General features: G+C 57.3%; 1 protein-coding gene across 3 annotated transcripts in view; it reads left to right on the top strand.

The window, feature by feature from the left end:
• The first annotated feature begins 706 nt into the window (after nt 1–706).
• The window catches only part of Ptpru (protein tyrosine phosphatase receptor type U), a 71,471-nt gene continuing 53,172 nt past the window's right edge, over nt 707–19,005 (top strand). For 2 of the 3 annotated variants that reach the window (XM_076860899.1, XM_076860900.1), the window contains exons 1-6: nt 707–885; nt 14,593–14,724; nt 17,358–17,629; nt 18,122–18,203; nt 18,309–18,424; nt 18,706–18,880. In XM_076860899.1, coding sequence (XP_076717014.1) covers nt 813–885; nt 14,593–14,724; nt 17,358–17,629; nt 18,122–18,203; nt 18,309–18,424; nt 18,706–18,880 — 850 coding nt within the window. In that variant the 5' untranslated portion in view covers nt 707–812. Of the gene's footprint in view, nt 886–5,918; nt 5,972–14,592; nt 14,725–17,357; nt 17,630–18,121; nt 18,204–18,308; nt 18,425–18,705; nt 18,881–19,005 lie in introns of those variants that run through there. The other variant, XM_076860901.1, reaches the window with a different exon arrangement.

The following is a 19,005-nucleotide window of genomic DNA, read 5'->3' as shown; positions in this document are numbered from 1 at the left end:
AGCCAGACAACCTTGATTCAAATCTTGATGGTTCCTAAAACTAATTTGTAACCTTGGAAAAGGTCTCTGTCTCTGTGCAATTTGCTCCACCGTGTAATGGGAATACAGTGGTATAAGCCTAATAGGGTTAGGGTGAAGGTTAAATGATGGGGGAAAGCACATACAGGTGCTTGGTTTTACATAGTAATGGGCAATTAGTTTGCTGATTATTGAGCAAGAGCTTTATTGGAAGAGGCCTAAATATACTTAACCTGAGGTGGACTTCATGTCATGGAAAGGAAGAGTGTTCTAAAAGCCAGCGTTTCCAAAGACCCAAAGATGGCTCTTGGCAGGTGATGGGCACCCTCTAAGTATGAATGTGCATTTGGAGGGGCCAAGGTAGAGAGAACTCAAGCTTCCTTCTCTGATGGGACAGAGAAGCAGGTGTCCCTGAATCAGTGCCTGAGAACTCGGCGAGAGCAATGAGGGTGCTCGCTTGAGAACGTTGGTGCCCGGTAAGTGCAGAACAAGTGGGCGTCCAGTCCAGGCCACCCGACCTCCGGCAGGGGTGCCCGAGTGGGGGAGGGGTGTGCCGGGGCTAGCCGGGCAGCAGCGCGCGCCTCCGCCAGCAGGGGGCGCGCCGAGACCGCGGAACGCTGGGCCGGGCCTGACGTCAGCGCCCCGTTCGCTCCGGCTCCCGCTCTGGACTCCGCGCCAGTCCCGCTCTGCGCCGCGCTGCTCCGCTCCGGCTCCGGCTCGCCTCGGGCTCGGCTCGGGTTCAGGCGGCGGCGCCCCCCGCGCCGGGCCCCGGGGCAGGCGGCGGCGTAGCAGCCATGGCCCGCGCCCAAGCGCTCTTCCTGGCGCTTACCTTCCAGCTCTGCGCGCCCGAAACCGAGACTCCGGCAGGTAAGCGCGCGGCGGTCGGACTCAGCTTGCCCCGTGAGCCCCCAGGGCCCGTGGCGCAGCTCGGTAGAAAGTGTGAGTGTTGGGTGCCCGCGCGTTACGTGCGTGCTCCCTGTGTTTGCCTGAGTGTAAGATGTAAGGTCGTGTGTTCGGGGGTGTTGTGTGACTGCGAATGTTGTGTGTCCGTAGTTCTCTGCAAGAAGAGGTGCTGTGTGTGTTGTTTGTCTGCGAGGATGTTTAGATGTTGTATACATCGAGGTGTCGATTGTGCGCTGTTTTCTGTGCCTGCCAGGGTGTAGCGTTCGTGCGGCCAAGTAGGTTGTGTGTCTGTGTGTGCATCTGAGTTTAATTTTGTGGCCGGAGTTGTATCTGCTAGTGTGTTGCATTTGTTTGCCTTTGGTATGCTCTGGCCGGGAGCGCTGTTTGTTGTGTGTCTGAGAATGGGTTGTGTATGTTTTTTGCGTGTGTTGCGAGTGCAATGGATCCCGCCCGAGTGTAGACCCGGGAACGCATGTGTGATGTGTGTGCTTGTGAGATCCGTGTACGTGTGGAGGCGTGGGAACGGGTCCGGAACGTGTGTGCCGGTGCGCCGTGTGCGCGGTGTGTACGTGTGGGAGTGTCTGGGTGTGTGGTGCGCCCCGCCGGGGGCTGTGTGGGTCCGAGTGAATGCCAAATGTGCGGGGAATGCGTGTGTGGGAGCGTGTCTGGAGAGGATGTGAGTGTGCGAGTGTGTGTGTGTCGGTGCGCGCTGGCAGCGTGTCCAGGAATGCTGCGAGTGTGGTGTGCGGCTGGGCCGCGGTCGAGTGTGCCCAGGGCTCGAGGGGGCAGGGGTGGTGTGTGCGTGCGCGCGTGGCGCGACGGGCCGGAACAAGTTGTCGCGGCGGCGGCCCTCGGCGGCGCGGGTCGGTGGGCGGGAGGCCCGGGAGGGCGGGCGGGAGAAGGAGGGCTGGGGCCCGCGGCCGCCAACTCCGACATGTCGGGCTGTTTGTTGTTTCGCAAGTTCGGCGCGGCGCTGGCTGGCTGCTGATCCGAGGCGGCGCCGGGGCCGCGGGGCGCCGGGCCGGGAGGGGCCGGCTGCGGGGGGCGCAGGCGGCGGTGGCGGGGCGGGGCTGCGGCGTCGGGGCGCGGACAGGGCCTGGCCGCCGGCGGCGGGACGGCGCCCCCTCCTGGGGCGCACAGGGGTCCGCCGCGGTCTCCCGGGACGCTGCCTCGGTCGGCTCCGCAACTTTGTGCTGCCTCGGGGCCGGCCGGGCCTGAGTGTGTGTACGTGTGTGAGTGAGTGTGAACGTGTGTCTCTGAGCTCTTTCTGCTGTGTGGCCGCGTACTTTGGGTGGCTTTCGGAGTCTGGTGTCTTTTTTGGAGTGGCGGTGTGATCGCGGGTCTGAATGTGTATGCAGAGCTTGGGTCTGTGTCCAGTGCGCGTCGGAGTGTCTTTTGTGGACCGTGTGTCGGGCGTGCCTGCGTATGCCCATGGTTTCGTGTCCCATTCCCCACCTCGAGCACGGATCGCAGGCCGTTGTCCCTCTCCCGAGGCCTTCCGCGCTCGTGGCTCTGCTGCTGGGTGCAGAGTAACCGGGAGACGCCCGCGGGATTCGGCCAAGACCCGCGCAAGGGCCGACTTGTCCCCTTGAAGAAATTCCTCCTGTCCGCCTTCCTCGGACATTCATGACCCCATCGCCTGCTGGGCGTCTCGGGACGGAGCTCCCCGGGTCACTGGGCTGGCTGGCCCTGAGCTTGGGCCTTGCCCTGCAGCTCTAGGGTCATCACCCGCAGATTTAGCTTTGACTTCCTGATACCCAAGAGGGTGGCCTAAGCGAGGAGCCTCCCGGTCCTTTCCCAACTCCTCCCCATGCCCTGCGGCGATTTGCCCCTCCCCCACCCCAGATCAAACCTGCGGGGTATTCTACATTCTCCCACCCCCACCACCGTCACCTTGATTTCAAGAACACGTCCTCGTGGGTCCCAACTCCTGGCACTGGGGATTGTCAGGATAGGGGTTTGGGAGCGAAACCTAGAGCGACTTACTTCCATCCCTGACGCTTCAGTTTCTAATCTACCTAGTGGCCTTAAGGATGCTGCAGATTGTAAAGTAAGGCTCTGTCTATGAGGGCCAGGTAACATAATATGGGTTTGAAGGTTGTCTGTGATTTGAAAGCCAGAAACTGTGATTTGAAGCCAGAGGGACCTGTGTTTAAATTCTGCCTCTGTACCCTAGGGTCCCTGGCAGTGTGAGCTTGGGCAAGTCCCTTCACTTCTCAAGTTCCCAGCTCCTGCCTGCCTCTTGCATTTCCTGTGTTGTTTCCTCAGTGAATTACTGCAAACCTGGCAGTAATTTATTCCATTGTGCTCCAGCTCATTTGTCCTTTTGGTCACTGGAATTGTGGACAGCAGGAATGAGGGCGAGGCGCCCAGTGGTTTCAGGTTGGGCAATAAAGGCTTGTCTGAGCAGCCCACCCATCTCCCCAGGGCTGCAGAAGGGAGCTCCAGAGGAAGCCACAAGAGTAGGCAGGGCGGGGACTGTGAGCTCCTGGCAGCCTCCTACCTATTTCTGGTGGCTGAGACATCTAGGTTGGGTACCTGCTTCTTGGAGGCTCCCATCGTTCCACACTATCGCCACCTAAACTGGGCTGGTGGGGTGGCCTTTCCTCAGGGGCGGGTCAGCTAGAGTTGCAGGGTGCCTGTATCACCCTCCTCCTGGCCACCCTGTTTGCATCCTGTGCCCTGTCCTTGTGCCCTCTCTGATCTCCCATCTGTTCCCTTTCCTCCGTCCTTAGCCATCTTTCCCCAGCAGGAAGTCTCCATCCTTTTTCCTTCACGGTGCCCGGGTTCTTCCTCAAAGGCATGTTTTAAACCCTGGCCAAGAACCCTCAGAAGGCTCCCCTTGCCTTCAGGGTTAAGTCCTTCTTCTGTGGCTCTGTGGCTTGCTCTAGCTCCTGGCCTGCCTGTCCAGCCCCATCTTGTTTTTGATCCTGTGTCCTGGCCAGCCCGACTACCTCACCAACAGCCTGCTGAATGCTTGCTGCCTGCCCACTCCTCTCCACGCCTTGACCATGTCGTGCTCCTCCCCAGACTGACTCTCCCACTTTGCAGGTCACCCCTGCAACCTGTTCAGCTCAGATGTCACTTCTTCCCTGACGCCTTCCTTGGTTATTCTGTCCTAGACCAGGGGAGGTGGGAGTTGGTTGGATTTTACCCAGCACTGTAATTAGCATTTATTAGTTCTGTCTCCCTTAACTAGACTGTGAGCTCCGTGAGGACAGGGACTGGACACTTCAGAATCCTTAGTGCAGGTGGGAGGCCTGGGCCACCTAGTCTAAATAAATATACGTGGCCTGAAAGAATGAGTGAAATCAAGTGGGTCAGGATCCAAGCTGGAGATGCCAGATGGGGGCGCACTGATTCCACTGAAGGTGGAGATTAAAGAAATAGGTTTTCCCTCTAAGAATCTGGAAAATTCTGCGGGGGGGCTGGTGTTATGTCATGAAAAGGCCAGTGTCACCTGGGAACTGAGTTGAGGAGGTTAAGACCCTGGCAGAGACTAAAGGGAGCAGATCTCTTGCCTGCCCCTCCCCCAGGCTCCCTGCTGGGCGCCCCCTCCCCCACTTCTGGGCAGCTGGCAGGGCCTGTCCAGTTCCCAGACTCAGCCCTTTGTAATGAGGCCTGGGCGGTTGTTGAGGCTTCAGGGAGTCCTAACGGTCAAACTGAGCGTCTGAGGAGGAGGGCGAAGGGGGAGGACCCTACATTGGCAGACCCTCCTGCAGTCCCCAGTCCCAGATTTTGGGATGGGCTGGTGAGGTTATAGCCCCTGTCCTGGTGTGGGTGGGTGTGGCCCTGGCATCCAGGCAGCAAAGTGGGGAGTGTGTGTTTGGGGGGTGGTGATTGAGGCTGGGACACAGGACATATGTGTGGCTGGTCAGAGTGGCTTGCCCTCTGGTCACCTGGCCTGGTGGGACCAGGGTTTGGAGTCAGGGTAGTGGTGACCAGCTGCGGGGATACCCGGAGCCTGATGCGAGGGTTTCTGGAAATCAAGCCTCATGTTCCCCGAGTTGGTGCAGCGCTGTCTGGGTGGGTGGTGTCTCACTGTGTGGATGTGGGTGTGGGAGCTTCGGGGGTGCACAGGATAGCACCGCGGCTCTGCGCCTGCAGGCGGGGGCATCTAGGTTCTGTTTCAGCTCTGTTCAGAGCTGGCTTGCCCAGTGGACTTTCTACAGTGACAGGAGTGTCTGCCTGCGCTGCAGTACAGTGGCGCTAAGTCACATGTGGCAATTACATTTAAGTTAGTTAAAATTAATTAGAATCAGAATTTCACCCCTCAGTTGCACTAGCCAGATTTCAAGTTCTCAAGAGTCACTTGTTGCTAGCAACTATGGTTGTACTAATTAGCGCAGGTGGAGGACATTGCCACCCTCGCAGGGGGTTCTGTGGACAGCACTGGGCTAGAGGGGGAGGCCCCCAGCAGCTTAGTGAGGCCTGGGCTCCTCAGCGAGTGGAATTCGTCTGCAGGGACCGTCACTCAGTGGTTCTTGGGTGATTCCCTTTCCCTGGCCTCATTATTTCTCACCTGGACGATGGCATTAGACTCTTCTTGGTCTCCTTTCTGCCATTGGCCTCTCTCTGCAATGCCCCCACCACTCTGTGACCAGAAGCCCTTTCTAAGGCAGACATGTAGGGTGCTGCCACTCCCTTGCCCCACACTGACGGCTGCCTGGCACCTGGGGCCACACGTGGCAGGCAGGGACCTGTGTGAACAGCCTGTCCTCCTGGACCCCTCTCCCACCCAGCTGCCTTTTGATCTAGATAGATCCTTGTGATCCTGGAGGCTGCTGTGCCCTTCCACACCTCTCTGCCTTTGCCCAGTGTGACTGCTGTTGAGGACCCCCCCCCCCCCTCCAGCTCTACTGTCACTTGCACAGTGAAGCCTTCCCAGTCTGCTCCTGGGGCTGTAAGTCAGGTTACTTCCTAATGCGCGTATGACCACGTGCGGCCCTTGTTTTCTCTCTCCTCTCCCCACTAGACCAGGAGCCCCTTGAGTGCTGGACTGGCTCTTTGTCATCTCTGGTCTCCAGGGCCTGAGCCTGGTGGGTGCCTGGTAGGTGTTTGCATGGGTGTGCCCTCTGGGAGAACAGGGAAGGCTTGGAGGAGGTGAGGGAGGTCCTGGGACCCAGAGGGCTGCTCTGCTTCCTCATGTGGCTCTGGGCGGGGGCTGCCATTGCCTGAAGAAGGCTGGGGGCAGGACCCCAAAGTGGCCAACTTAGCAGATCCTGCTGCTGATGACTCATGAGGTCTTGGAAGGTCTCCATTATGCAGACTGTAGGGACTAGGGGTGGATGTGAAAGGATGAGGAGCAAGGTGGTTTGCGGGGAGTCACTGACCTTTGGGAGTGTGAAGGCTGCAGCTGGGAGAAAGATTGGGACAAGGTGTTATTGGGGGTTTCTGATCACACATGGGGTTGGGGTGGTAGGTGGGGGCTAGGGGACAACTGGGAACAGGAGCTGGCTGGTGATGGATATGCATCTCGGCAGTGGGACAGCTGGCAACGAGAGCACAGGTGATGTGGGGGCAACCACTGAGGACTAGGGGCGAGTGGGGAGGGAACAAACGGGGATGAGGGACAGTTGTGGGTTAAGAGGTGACAGCTGGGAGATATGAGAATCCTATCCGGATAGAAAAGGGATCTTCACCAAGACTGGGAAGTATGTTGCTCAGAATGTAGTGTGCTTGTGTGTGTGTGTGTGTGTCTAGAGTGAGGTGGTTGTGAGCATGTGCTTAGGGCCACACCGTCTGGGTTCTAATACTGGTTTCACCACTCCTAGCCGTGTGACACTTTGGCTAGTACTAACCTCTCTGAGCCTTATAGTGTTCCCATTTGGGAAATGGGGTTGATAATAGAAAACACTGCAGAGCTTTTGTGAAAAGAGAGAGATTTTTTTTTCTAGTACTGGGGATTGAACCTAAGGCTGCTTAATCACTGAGCCACCTCCTCAGACTTTTTTATTTTTTATTTTGAGACAGGGTCTCACTAAGTCGCTTAGGGTCTCACTAAGTTGCTGAGGCTGGCCTTGAACTTGTGATCCTCCTGCTGCAGCCTGCTGAGCCACTGGGATCACGGGTGTGTGCCACCATGCCCGACTGTGAGGATGTGTTCTGTGTTTCCATGTTTTCTCTAGGACAGGTCCTGTTACATCAGAGGCACCATGAAGTGTCAGCTGATAAGTGTGTTCGTGTCTGCAGGCCTCCTGTGTGCCCAGAAGTTTCTTCTTGGGCTTCTGGGAAAGTCGAGGCTGGCAGCAGTGCCCGGTGTGAGGGAGGGGAGGGAGTGGCTGGCCAGGTTGGCTGCACCTGGCCCTCCTCTCCCACCTCCCTCTTGTCGATCTCACTTCCTGTGCTCAGGGGCTAACCCATAGGTCTCCCTCTCTGTTCTCCTGTCCTGCCCCACACTGCCCTGCCCTGGGCTGGGAGCCAAGGGATGAGCTTTAATTGTCCAAAAGATTTTCAGCAGAATTTAAATTCATTGTTTGTCTGCCAGCACATGGGGCCCTGCTCAGATATAAATACCTGGACAATGTGCTCGGTTCTGGATGGCCTGCCCTGTGGATGACAGTGGCTTCATCCTGTGCCCTTGGAGAGTCATTGGGGTGGAAGATGGTGGAGGGTGGGGGTCAACGTGGGAGAAACCCACAGGGAAGACGAGGCTTGGTCTCCTGCCGTGGGGGAGCCTGCCCAACCTGGGAGAGCCATAGGCACAGGGTTTTTTGGGGTCCAGGCTCCCTCCCTGCCAGGGCTCCCCAGGGAGACATCTGCAACTGTCCCCACAGCACTTTTGCAGTGTGTCACATTGTTGCCTTACACTACAGAAATGCGCCGCATTGTGGTGGGGCTTCTAGGACCCAGAGTGTTGGCACTGTGCCGCATCTCGCATGGCTGCAGTGGGATCCTTTGCTGGCCTGTGGGAGCTTCTCTCTGTCCCACTCTGCGTGGTTTCATTGTTTTGTGCCTCCACCCTGCAGTCATCCTGCACTGGTCTCTTTGCAGCCCTCTTTCTGTGCTGTGGTACTCTACTGGGTGGTCACCTGGGAGGCCAGGCCCCCTGGGTTTCTGGACAGAGCCCCTCATGCTGCGCCATATCCAAGACCAACATGTGGCTTTCTATGGGCACAGCGCAGACGTGTCTGCATCACGGAGTATTCTTGCCCCACCCTCCAGCGCCTTGCTGGGCAGTCAGCATTGCATGGGGCATCTGGACTCTCCTGGGCCTTGGGCACAGCTCCTTGGGTTGGAGTACTGCACTTCTACCAGCTGAGCTCCCACCACTGCATCTCTGCAGCATGTGGCATCTCTGTCCTGCACTGCATTTTTGCCATAGCACCTGCCCTGCACCTGGCACGTGGGCTGTCCTGTTCCCAGGCCCAGCTCATCTGCATTCCACTGAAGCGGCACCTTTGCCTCACGTAGCACTCCTGTCCCACTGCCTCGGTACACGCACTGCACTGGCTGATGTCTCCTGGCCCGGCCCACATGCTACCACGACTGCCAGGCGCTGCCGCCTATGGTACCTTGGCCTTTGGCTGTTTGTGTTACCACCGTGGAGTTGGCTGGTGGCCTTTCCCAGGTTTCTGTCGGCAGCCTCAGGTGGGCAACCTCTTTGCACAGTGTCCTCACTGCAGTGCACATCTGCCCTTACTGCACGGGGTCAAAGTCAGGGACTGTAGCTTGGGACCACTTTGTTGGGCTTTGGGACTGGCCCGGCTTCTTGTGGGCAGCGCTGCTGTTCAGTACCAGCAATGCATCTGTGTACTGCACGGGATGGCAGCCGAGGGCCTCTGCCTGGCACTGTGTCTGCTGGTTGTAGGGTTGTGTGCATTCTGCTGGCCTTCTAGACCCAGAGCCCTTGACCTGCGTCTGCTGATCCACGTGGCGTCTTCACTGCGTCTCATTTTTGTGCCACTTCCTTCCCCTCCCTGGAGTCTGTGTCTGCTCTTCTCCTCTGCTCTGTGTTGCGCTGCTGTTTGGGACTCGGGTGCTACACAGCAGTGTCCTCTGCATCCTTCCCTTCCCTGTGCATTCTGCATGCCTGTGCTGGACACATTCTTTCAGTGAGAATACCTGCTCTGTGCCGGGCCCTGTGTTGGTATTTGGAGAGGTTAGAGGACCCCAGGAGGCCTGATCTTACCATCCTGCCTTCCTGAATCCATCATGCAGCCCTGAGCGCCAGCCCAGTGCTTTGCAGTGGTGTGCCACACCTTGTGCAGCACTGGGTCATGCCAGTACCTCCAGGCTACGCTGGGGCTCTGACCAGTTCTGCCCTACCAGATGTAGGTGCTGGGGGCTGTGCACTCTGTGTCCCGTCCCCACACGTCAGATAACCCCATCCTGCGTGTATACGGTGTGACCCTGGTGCATGGCACACTCAGCACACCATGCTGTGGTCTCACAGTTTCCTCTTCTTGGCACCTCTATAAGGTACAGATTTTCTCAGTGCACAAGCCGGTACATGCCCTATGCCCCCTACTGTGTACTGTGTCTTTATGTGACAGGGCATTTGCCCTGCAGGGGATCGTGAACTCTGTGCCCACTCTGCACTGCAAAGCCCTCCACTCAGCCCTTCCCCTCTGCTCGTTGTCCAGCCCTGGCCTGTGCCTTCCTCTTATGCTACCGACATGGCTGCCTACCGCTAACTCTGGGATTTGTGCTGCCTGTGGGTCTAGGAGATGGGAGTGGGTCTGGTGAGAGTTCCTCTGCTGTAGTTGGCTTCCTTCCATCCTAGATGGAGATGGCCAGATGTTGGCATTGTTGGACTCTTATGGGAGGTGCCAGGTCAGCTTTTTCTGCCTGTGGCCTGGCTCTGGGGGCTCTCCCTGGCAGCAGTCATGCTGGGCTCTGGGTGGTTAGGGCATCTGGTTGCCAACCATGTCTGTAATTTATTGTTTATCAGTTAGTCAAGGCTCTGGCAACTTTGGTAGCGGTGAGGTGGGCTTCAGGCCCCAGGGCTGGAATCATGGTCCTTGGTCTGGGTGCAGCTGGTTAAACTCAGTGTAGCTGGGACCGTAGGATCAATAGGTCTGGTCACTATTAGCTACCTACATATACAGACAGGGCTTGGAGATGGGAGTACAAGGCCTGCGAGACAGTTCAGGCAGGCGGGAGATGGGGCTCGGGTAGGCCTGCCATGGCCTGCAGTTGGGGTGGAACGACCTGGGTAGGCTGGGTTGGGGGAGAAGGCCCAGGGTAGGGTAGGGCTCCCTGGAGGAGGGATGGTGAAGTAGGCCAGCGCTGTCACTGGATGATACCTGGGTTCCCCAGGCCAGGGTTGGGGCTGAGCCTACGGTTGGGTGAGATCTCCTCGCCCCTGAATTCACAGTCTGTTGGGAGAAGTTCTATTTCTCCTGGGGCCACCCCTGGGAACTGGATGTTCTATTGACAAACCAAAGGGAATGAAAATCCCATTGCAAACAGGCTCCATTTACTCAGGGTGTTCAGAAAACACTGCAGGTGGCTGCAGGTGCAGCGGGCCCAGGGCGCCATTCCCTGTCTGGAGTGAGAACTTCTAGTCTGGTGTGTGATGCTTGTGGTACTCCCATGCACACGTACATGCACACACATGCACCCATGTGCATAATCCCCCGGCATACTGTGGACACACACCTCCTCTTAGACACATGTCTGCTGCTGAATGTACTGCTTAGCTCCATAGGCACCATCCATCCACACTCGACCTCGCAGCACCTGCCTGGGAGACCCTTGCTTTTGGACACCCAGGCCCTGCCTGGCACACCTCTTCCCCAGAGGACCTCTCCCAGTCCTGGGGTCATTCTTCCTCACAAGCATATTCACAAGTGCAGATGAATGGCAGTGGACCATGGGTCTCATTGCACAGGTGAGGAAGCTGGGATTCAGAGAGGGCAAGTCATGTACCCCAAGTGACAAAGGGATTTAGGGGCATAGTAGGGATAGTATCCCGGTCTCCTGCCTCCGAGGTGATTACTCTGTACCAGCTGTCCTGTCAATCCCACAAGCCAGGCACATGCACCTGGGTGGAAGCATGAACATGGAGGTGTGGAGATCCTCGTGTTTGGAGGCCCCCCTCCCATGCTCCTCCCTGACAGCACCCAGTCCAGAGCTGAGCCGGATGCGGGTAAGCCATCCCCTTGCCTTCCCCAAATTGTGGTTGACGGTTGCTCAGGCAACCGCCTGCCAGATTGGGGAGATTAGCTGAGGAATGTGGCTGGGCCAGTTTGCACCGAGGCTGGGGGAGCTGAGGGGTCCTGGGTTGCTCCAGCCCACCCTCCAGGGAGGCCTCCGTAGAGATGGGTGTCCTAGGAGAGGCCTTGGTGTGCCTAACTTATACTGTGTCCCCAAGTCTCAGACCAGCCTGGGGAAAGAGAGTGTGTGTGAACGTTCTAGTGTGCGGCTGTGTGGGCGTGCGTGTGTTCGTGCAGGGGTGTTGCGCATCTCTCTGAGTGTGATTGGAGTGTGTGCTGATTGCATCCAGAGGGGCCCTTGAGGTCCCTTTCCTTGCCACTTCCTGACATCTGACACCTGGATGGCGTGGTCCTAAGCCCCCTCCTCATCTGTGCCCTGGAGAAGTCACCTGCCCTACTTGTGGCTTATGGGATGTATCACTCATTTCACTGGACTCCAGGCGCTTCCCTGCTCAAACACCTACTGTGGCTCCCTAGGTCAAAATGAGGCCAAATGCTCATCACCTTGGTCTGGCCTCAGTATCCCTCTGGTCTCATCTCCCATGACTTTAGCCAGCCTGGGCTCCTCTCTGTGGCGGACAGACCATTTTCTCACTGCTTCCTTTGCTTCTGCTGGCCCCTTGCCCCCAGGGTCCTCCCACCTACCTCTCCAGGCTCAGCTCCGTGGCGCCTCCTGCAGGAAGCTTTGCCTCACACATAGTGACCCTTCTCTGCTTTGTCTCATTCTGTCACCTTCACTTAGACTGGGAGATCCCTAAAGCAGGTGGAGTCTCATCCTGTGCCTCTAATGGTGTCTGTCACCTGGCAACTGTATTGTACTGTCAGGAAGCAAATGTCTTATGCACGATACTGAGTTAATAATGCACGTGGCCAACAGCATTTCAGGGCCTTATTTTGTTTGTGCCTGGTCTTCTTGAATAAAGAGGTGGTTTAAATCTGGTTTTCTATACACTGTGACTGTGTGGCCTGGGGCTACATGTCGCTAGTGGTCATGGTGGCGATTGGTGCCCCCTCATGGTGGTGTTGGTGGGTGTCAGTTCAGGGGGACTCCTGGTTAGCATTCTGGCTCTGAATCCAGAGTCAGATTAGTTTCCCCCACCCTAGCAGCCTCCTGCAGGAGTGGGTTCTTTGGCAAGAACTGAGAGTCAGCTGTGGGATTCCTGAGCATCCCAGGGGATGGGACTTTTCCCAGAGCTCAGAAAGCAATTGTTCCCATCCCTTGTAGGCTAGGGCCTCAGAGATGCTGCCCACTAAAGACAGGAACTGGAACTGGGCCTGGCCCAGGGACCTAGGCCTGGAGATGGCCAAAGATCAGGGAGAAAGTGTTATTCTGCTAAGGGGTCACTCTGTGTGGAGTTAGTCAGCCTGAGAGGTCACCTGGCTGTGGTCAGTTATACAGGCCACTAGGAAGAGGTCAGGGGTCTCTCCAGCTAAAGTCAGCTTGTCTGCCGTTAGTCTGGTGGTCATTTTGGCTGAAGTCATATAGTCTGGGGGGTCCTCTGGATGAATTTGGGGTGACTCTGACCAGAGAATCATCTGGGAACCACTCTAAGGTTGTTATATCTGGGGGTCACCAACTTGTCTGGTCAGATTGTCCGGAGGATTGTGTGACTAGATTATGACCCTGGCTGGGTCAGACAGTCTGGGGTTGCTTTGAGCAGAGACCTCAGTCTGAGATGGTCATTCAACCTGGGAGTCCTGGCAGGCCATGTCACCTGACTCGGAATGGACAAGAGGAAGCCAAGGAACTGGCTTTCCCAGGCCTGCCTCAGGGTCCTGGTGAAATGTCCTGGAGAAGCTGCCTGGTCACTCCTGAGGGAACAGGAAGGGCCTGGGCCTCAGTCAGGGCTCCCCATCCTGGCTTTGCTTCTGGCAATCCTTCTGCCTCAGCGATTGACTGGGACCCCCCTGGGTAGGCCCAGGTCAGGCGGAAGCCAGCTGTGCCCCTCATACAGGAAGCAGTCCCTCTTGCTGGGCTGCACCATGGGCCTTTTTAGAGGGAGAGCTGAGGCCCTCCCAGTGGGGATGGGGTTAAAGCCTCCCGTAGACCCCGGGGTCTGCTGACCCAGGCTTTTCTAACAAAGGGGCAAAGAGCCCAACCAGGGTCCAGCCCTGTCACTGTTACTCCATCCCGTCCGCTTGGTGCCAGCCTCACACCCACATCTCGTCCTTTCACACTCAGAGGAGGTACAGTAGGAAATGAGACCAGCAAGTGGCGAGCCCCTTTGTTCCTGGCTCTGCTGGTGTGTTCCACGTGTCACTTCACATGACCTGCATAGCCACATGGAGCAGCCACTACTACAGACGAAACATGGAGCCTCCCCAAAGTGAAGTCACTTGCTGCCTGCTGGGCACGTGCCACTCACTCCCCAGTGACTGACTGCCACCCCCCATCATCCCATCTTATTGAGCTGGGAAGTAGCTCGGGTTTGCCTAGGCTCGTATTTCTGGTGGGAAGTGTCATTCTGGGCCCCTGACTGACATGCATTCAAATCCTGCCTCTGTTCCTTGTGTGGGTACAAGTGCCACATAGTCAGAGCTGCTGTTCCCTGAGTGCTTACATGTGCTAAGTGCATCCTCATGATGAATTCTCAGCCACTCCACGTGTGGATGGGGAAACTGAGGCTCAGAAAGAGAACAGCTTGCCCAGGGTCACCAGGGTTGGCAGGTGGCAGAGTCAAGATTCAGTCCCAATTATGTCTGATGCTACACCCACCCCTGACCTGCCCTGTTATACTGTGGACAGATGGTTTCCCCCCTGGGGGCCTCAGTCTGCTCATCTGTCAGATGGGGGAGATCCCAGGAGCCCAGCAAGTGGAGACCTAAGTCAAGGGACCTTGGGTGAGGGCTAGATCCCCTGGAGCTCTGTTAGTAGGAATGTTCGTGGTCCTGACTAAGGTGAAACCTGAGGGACACTCTGCTTGGTGCTTGGCATCACACTGTGCTGGTGGAAAGCGTGAAATGATTGGTGGCGATGGTCGAGTGTTAAGGAGACGCTGTCGGGCTGATTAGGGTTCCACGGTCCTCCCCGGCCTGGGCGCCCCTGTGCCCGGCACAGTGAAGATGGAGGGGTGCTGAGGAGTAGTCAGGGGATCTTGGTTCAAACCCCATCTCTGCCACTAGCTAGCAGAGACCCTGGGAAAGTCCCTCAGGTTTTTTGGGCTCAGTTTCCTCATCAGTAAAATGGGGATACTTCTAATCCTGATCTGATCAGATGGGCTGTTGTGAGGTTCCAATGACATAACAACAATGACCGCTGGTCCTTGTTAAGGAGGGTCTTTGGTGGGTGGTTGAGCAATGGGGAGGTCCTGGGAGGTCCTGGGGGGAAGGTCAGTGGGGGGGGAATTGCTATTGGGAAGGGAGCATGAGGGGAGGGCCAAGTGAAAGGGAGGGGGTGGGGGAAGGATCACAGAAGAGGGAGGGGACAGTGGGAGAACCTGGCAGGTGGCCCAAGAGCCCTCCTGGCTAGCAGCCCTGCCTTAGCCTGGGCTAATGGGCTCTGTCCTCACAGCTGGCTGCACCTTCGAGGAGGCGAGTGACCCAGCAGTGCCCTGCGAGTACAGCCAGGCCCAGTACGACGACTTCCAGTGGGAGCAAGTGAGGATTCACCCCGGCACGCGGGCCCCTGCAGACTTGCCTCACGGTGAGCCTACCCTCTCTCCATTCCCCTTTGGTCTTCTTCCAGGGGCAGTTCTGCCTACCTGCTGTGGGACCTGGGGCATGTTACTAACCTCTCTGGCCTCATCTGTTTCAGCATCTGTAATGACATATGTGGTGCTGAGTGTGGCGCCCTCTGGACACCGTCCACCTGTGCACCTCAGGTGGTTTCTTTGGTAGAATGGGTGCAGGTTTAAGTGATCAAAGGCCCTTATTGCTGCAAGTTAAAACCCACTTCCTGTCACTCCCTTGTAAGTTAGTTCAGGGTCCACCCCACTCCCACTGTGTCTTCGTCACTTTTACCTGAGGGCCTCTGGCTCCTGGTCTCCTGAGGACCCAGATGCTGCTGGAGTCACAGGAATATCCACCAACCCAGCTTCCGCTTTGCTCTGGCTGTTTCAGGATGGGGCACTCTGGGTCTCCTGAGCACTGGACAGGGAGTCAGAGACTAATTACATGGATTCTGATGCTGGCCTTCCACTCAGATGGTGGGCCCGCACACTCATTCCAGAGTCATGAATCCTAGCTCCATCATTTGACCAGCTCTGTGACCGTGGGCAAGTCACTTAACTTCTCGGAGCCCCTGTTCTCCTAACTGTAAAGTGGGGGAGAGCAGTAACTCATTTCAAGGGCCATTAGGTAATGCCTACAAAGTGCAGAGCACAGAGGTGACATGGGAGAGCTTAGTTGTTTAGTTATTATTTTTGAGGGTATTTGGGGGGCCCAATCACTGTAGTTGTTTTCACCGGAAACAGAATCAACTGGGAAGTAAGAGAAAGATAAGGCAGATGGAAGTTGATTAATTGACTTTATTTATTACTGATAAGGCCTGGGTCACGGGACACAGATAATGTGAGTGAACCCCAGGATTGGACTGCCAAAAGACCCCTTCCCTTTGCCCTATCACAGTAGTGGCCTGGGGTCTTTCCTGCTTAGTTCACAGCAGAGCTGGGATGGCATCTGCTGTCCAGGGTCGGGGGGAGGGCAGCAGACCTTCTCATTGTGGGACCAGGATTTGAAGCCAAGCAGAGGGAGGCCCCTCATGGCCTGGCAGCCACACACTTGTCCCCTGCTGCTCACCCTGCCTCCTGCTTCTGTGCATTTGCTCAGCTGTCCTCATGTTGGGGCATTCACCTGCCTTTGCAGGGCTCTCAGCTCCCTCTCAGACCTCTGAGCTCGTGGGTCTCACAGTCTCATTTGTCTGAGAATCATTTGTGAAGGTACCTGCCATGGAAGGTCCCTGTGTGGGCCTCTCCAGATCCCCAGGGCCCAGCCTCAGCCTGACGCATGGTTGGTGATCAGGAACAGCTGATTTGAATTCAGCTCTTGCCGTCTTGTGGCCTCTGCTTCTCTTTCTCTCACTGAAGCAGAGACACACTCTGAGAAAGGGGAGACACAGGCTTAGTATTTGGCATGGCCTTTTGCTATCTCTGGAGGTGGTGGCGATCAAGGTGTTCAGCCTCCACCCTCCTGGTCTCACAGTGCAGGGAAGGTTGGGGCAGAGGGAGAAGGAAGGAAGGAGACCCATACCCCCAGGAGACAGCAGGAGAAGGAAGAGTGACAGGAACAAAGGGAATAAATGAAAGAGCAGGGAGGGATGCAGAGGAAGCAGGAGAAGACGCCAGAGCAGTGTCAGACTAGGAGGCATGGCTGCTCACAGGGCCAGGATGTACCTGTTCCCAGGTGGGGACGGGGACCTGGAGTTTTGTTTAATATCCTGCCAGGACTGATCTGGGAGCTGCCTCCACAGGGCTCCTGGCTCACAGAGATGAATGAGATCTCCTCCAGCCGAGTCCCTGGGGAACCTCCTGGAGCGGGAATCTGAATGTGCTTGTGTTGGCCTGCAGCCAAGCCTGGGAGGAGGCGGCTCTGGGTTGCTGTCGGCCTCCCCTTGGCATCTGCTGGGGCCTCTCCCCTCAGAAGGAAAGCCACGTTCCTGGGAGTGTCCCTGTAGCACACAATCTTGATCTTCAGGGAAGGGTCAGGGCTACCTTTTTCCTGGTTAGAAATCAAGAGAGTGTATGTCCCAGGAATCTAGATTCAGGTGGGGGTTGGAGGCGAAGTTAATCCTTTCATTCAATCTCTGTCCCACATATTCATTCAGCTTGGGTTCAGAGCCTGTGCAGGGACATAGCAGAGCTCACAGGCTGGCGGGAAGAGAGACACACTTTATGAATGATCCAGGGCCAGGAGGGAAATGTGGAGGCAGGGCTTTGCAAGCTGTGGCCTCAGAAGATCTGCCATGTGCTGGGCTCTTGACTTGCGGGATGGATGACCCAGTCCCTGCTTCCAAGGATGGCATGGAACACGGGCAAGCTGTGTCTCAGGCAGGGCACGGGTTTGGACTGTGACCTGCAGATGGTGAGGAGCTGTAATAGGTTGTGACAAGGCCAGATCTGTGTGCTTTCTGCTGCTTCAACCGTCTCCTTTGGGAAGCAGATGCTATGAACAGAAGAGACCTACCCGGTGAATCAGAGCTGGGCCCAGAACTCAGCACCTAGACTCCCAGTGGGTTCAAATGCCTGGAGTCCTTGGTTTCTGCCCCTTCTCCGTGCCCACCCAATCCTGGCCCTCCCCTAAGGGCTCCTCAGTTCCTACCTCTTCCTTCTCTCCCTCCAGGCGCCTACTTGATGGTCAATGCTTCCCAGCACGCCCCAGGCCAGCGGGCCCATGTCATCTTCCAGAGCTTAAGCGAGAACGACACCCACTGTGTGCAGTTCAGCTACTTCCTGTACAGCCGAGATGGCCACAGCCCTGGCACCCTGGGCGTCTATGTGCGTGTTAACGGGGGCCCCCTGGGCAGCGCTGTCTGGAATATGACTGGATCCCATGGCCGTCAGTGGCACCAGGCTGAGCTGGCTGTCAGCACCTTCTGGCCCAATGAATATCAGGTGGGCTGGGGTCAGACTGTGGTTAGCCTGTGCCTGGGGCTGAGGGCAGAGGGATGCCACCTTGTATTGGAATAGGATGGGATTAGTCTGTTCAACATCAGGGGTCAGTCTGTGGTCAAGGGTAGAGTTGGTCTGGGGTGAATCTAGGTTCAGCATCAGAGGTCACTGTTGCTAGGAATAGCCTATGTCAGGGGCCAGAGGTGACTTGGAACAGTGCCAGCCTAGACACCCTGTTTGGCTGGGGAGAATTTTGCTGCTTTCAAGTAATTGTCCAGAATTGGGAGAGAACCTCTGGCCTTGACCTTGTTCTCTCTGTGGTGGCACCACACTCCTGAACCAGCTGGCATGGTGGGGAGGGTCAGAGTGAGCTGGGCTAATCTCTGCTGATTGAGGAGGGTGGGGCTGGGGCCCAGCGATAGGGGGCTCTGTGGACACCTCCTTAGACAGGGATGGAGGGATGTCAATATGACAAGGGCCCTTCCGCTCCCCCAGGTGCTGTTTGAGGCCCTCATCTCCCCAGACCGCAGGGGCTACATGGGCCTAGATGACATCCTGCTTCTCAGCTACCCCTGCGGTGAGTCCCAGGCCACTGGCGGTGCAGGGATGAGGGGTGCGATGGTTGTGGATCTAGTCTGTGTGGGGTGCAGGCCTAGCTCATGCCTTGGCTCTGTTCCCACAGCAAAAGCCCCGCACTTCTCTCGCCTGGGCGATGTGGAGGTCAATGCTGGCCAGAACGCATCTTTCCAGTGTATGGCGGCAGGACGGGCTGCTGAGGCCGAGCGCTTCCTTCTCCAGGTGAGGGAGGTCTCAGACCTTGGCCAGGGGTGCGGTGGAGTGTGAGTAGCTTATTCTAGTCCTGGGGGGCCGAGTACTTCACACTTCAGCACCCATGCCCAGGTGTCTCCCACATCAGGGCCCCCTTTGCCCTCTTGGGTGCCCGTCACTCTGGGCACACACAGCGAGACTACTGTGTAGGAGGGGTGGGTGAATGACCCCTACCCTCACCGAGGTCTGAGCGAGGTCCAGATCCCTCTCTCCGCGGCTCCCTTGACCCTGCTACTCCTGTTCCCCTGCAGCGGCAGAGTGGGGCGCTGGTGCCCGCGGCCGGTGTGCGGCACATCAGCCACCGGCGCTTTCTGGCCACCTTCCCGCTGGCCGCGGTCAGCCGCGCAGAGCAGGACCTGTACCGCTGTGTGTCCCAGGCCCCGCGCGGCGCAGGTGTCTCTAACTTCGCGGAGCTCATCGTCAAGGGTCAGCGAGGGCTACCAGGAGGACCTCAGGGGCGCTGGAGGAGGGGGTGGGGCTCTGGTGGGCGGAGTTGGACAGGGCGTGGCCCGAGGAAGGGTAGGGCCAGCACCTGGGCGGGGTGTGAGCTG

This window comes from Callospermophilus lateralis, chromosome 7, assembly GCF_048772815.1.
Source record: "Callospermophilus lateralis isolate mCalLat2 chromosome 7, mCalLat2.hap1, whole genome shotgun sequence".
Taxonomy (NCBI): domain Eukaryota; kingdom Metazoa; phylum Chordata; class Mammalia; order Rodentia; family Sciuridae; genus Callospermophilus; species Callospermophilus lateralis.
This window is presented reverse-complemented; position numbering and strand designations above follow the sequence as displayed.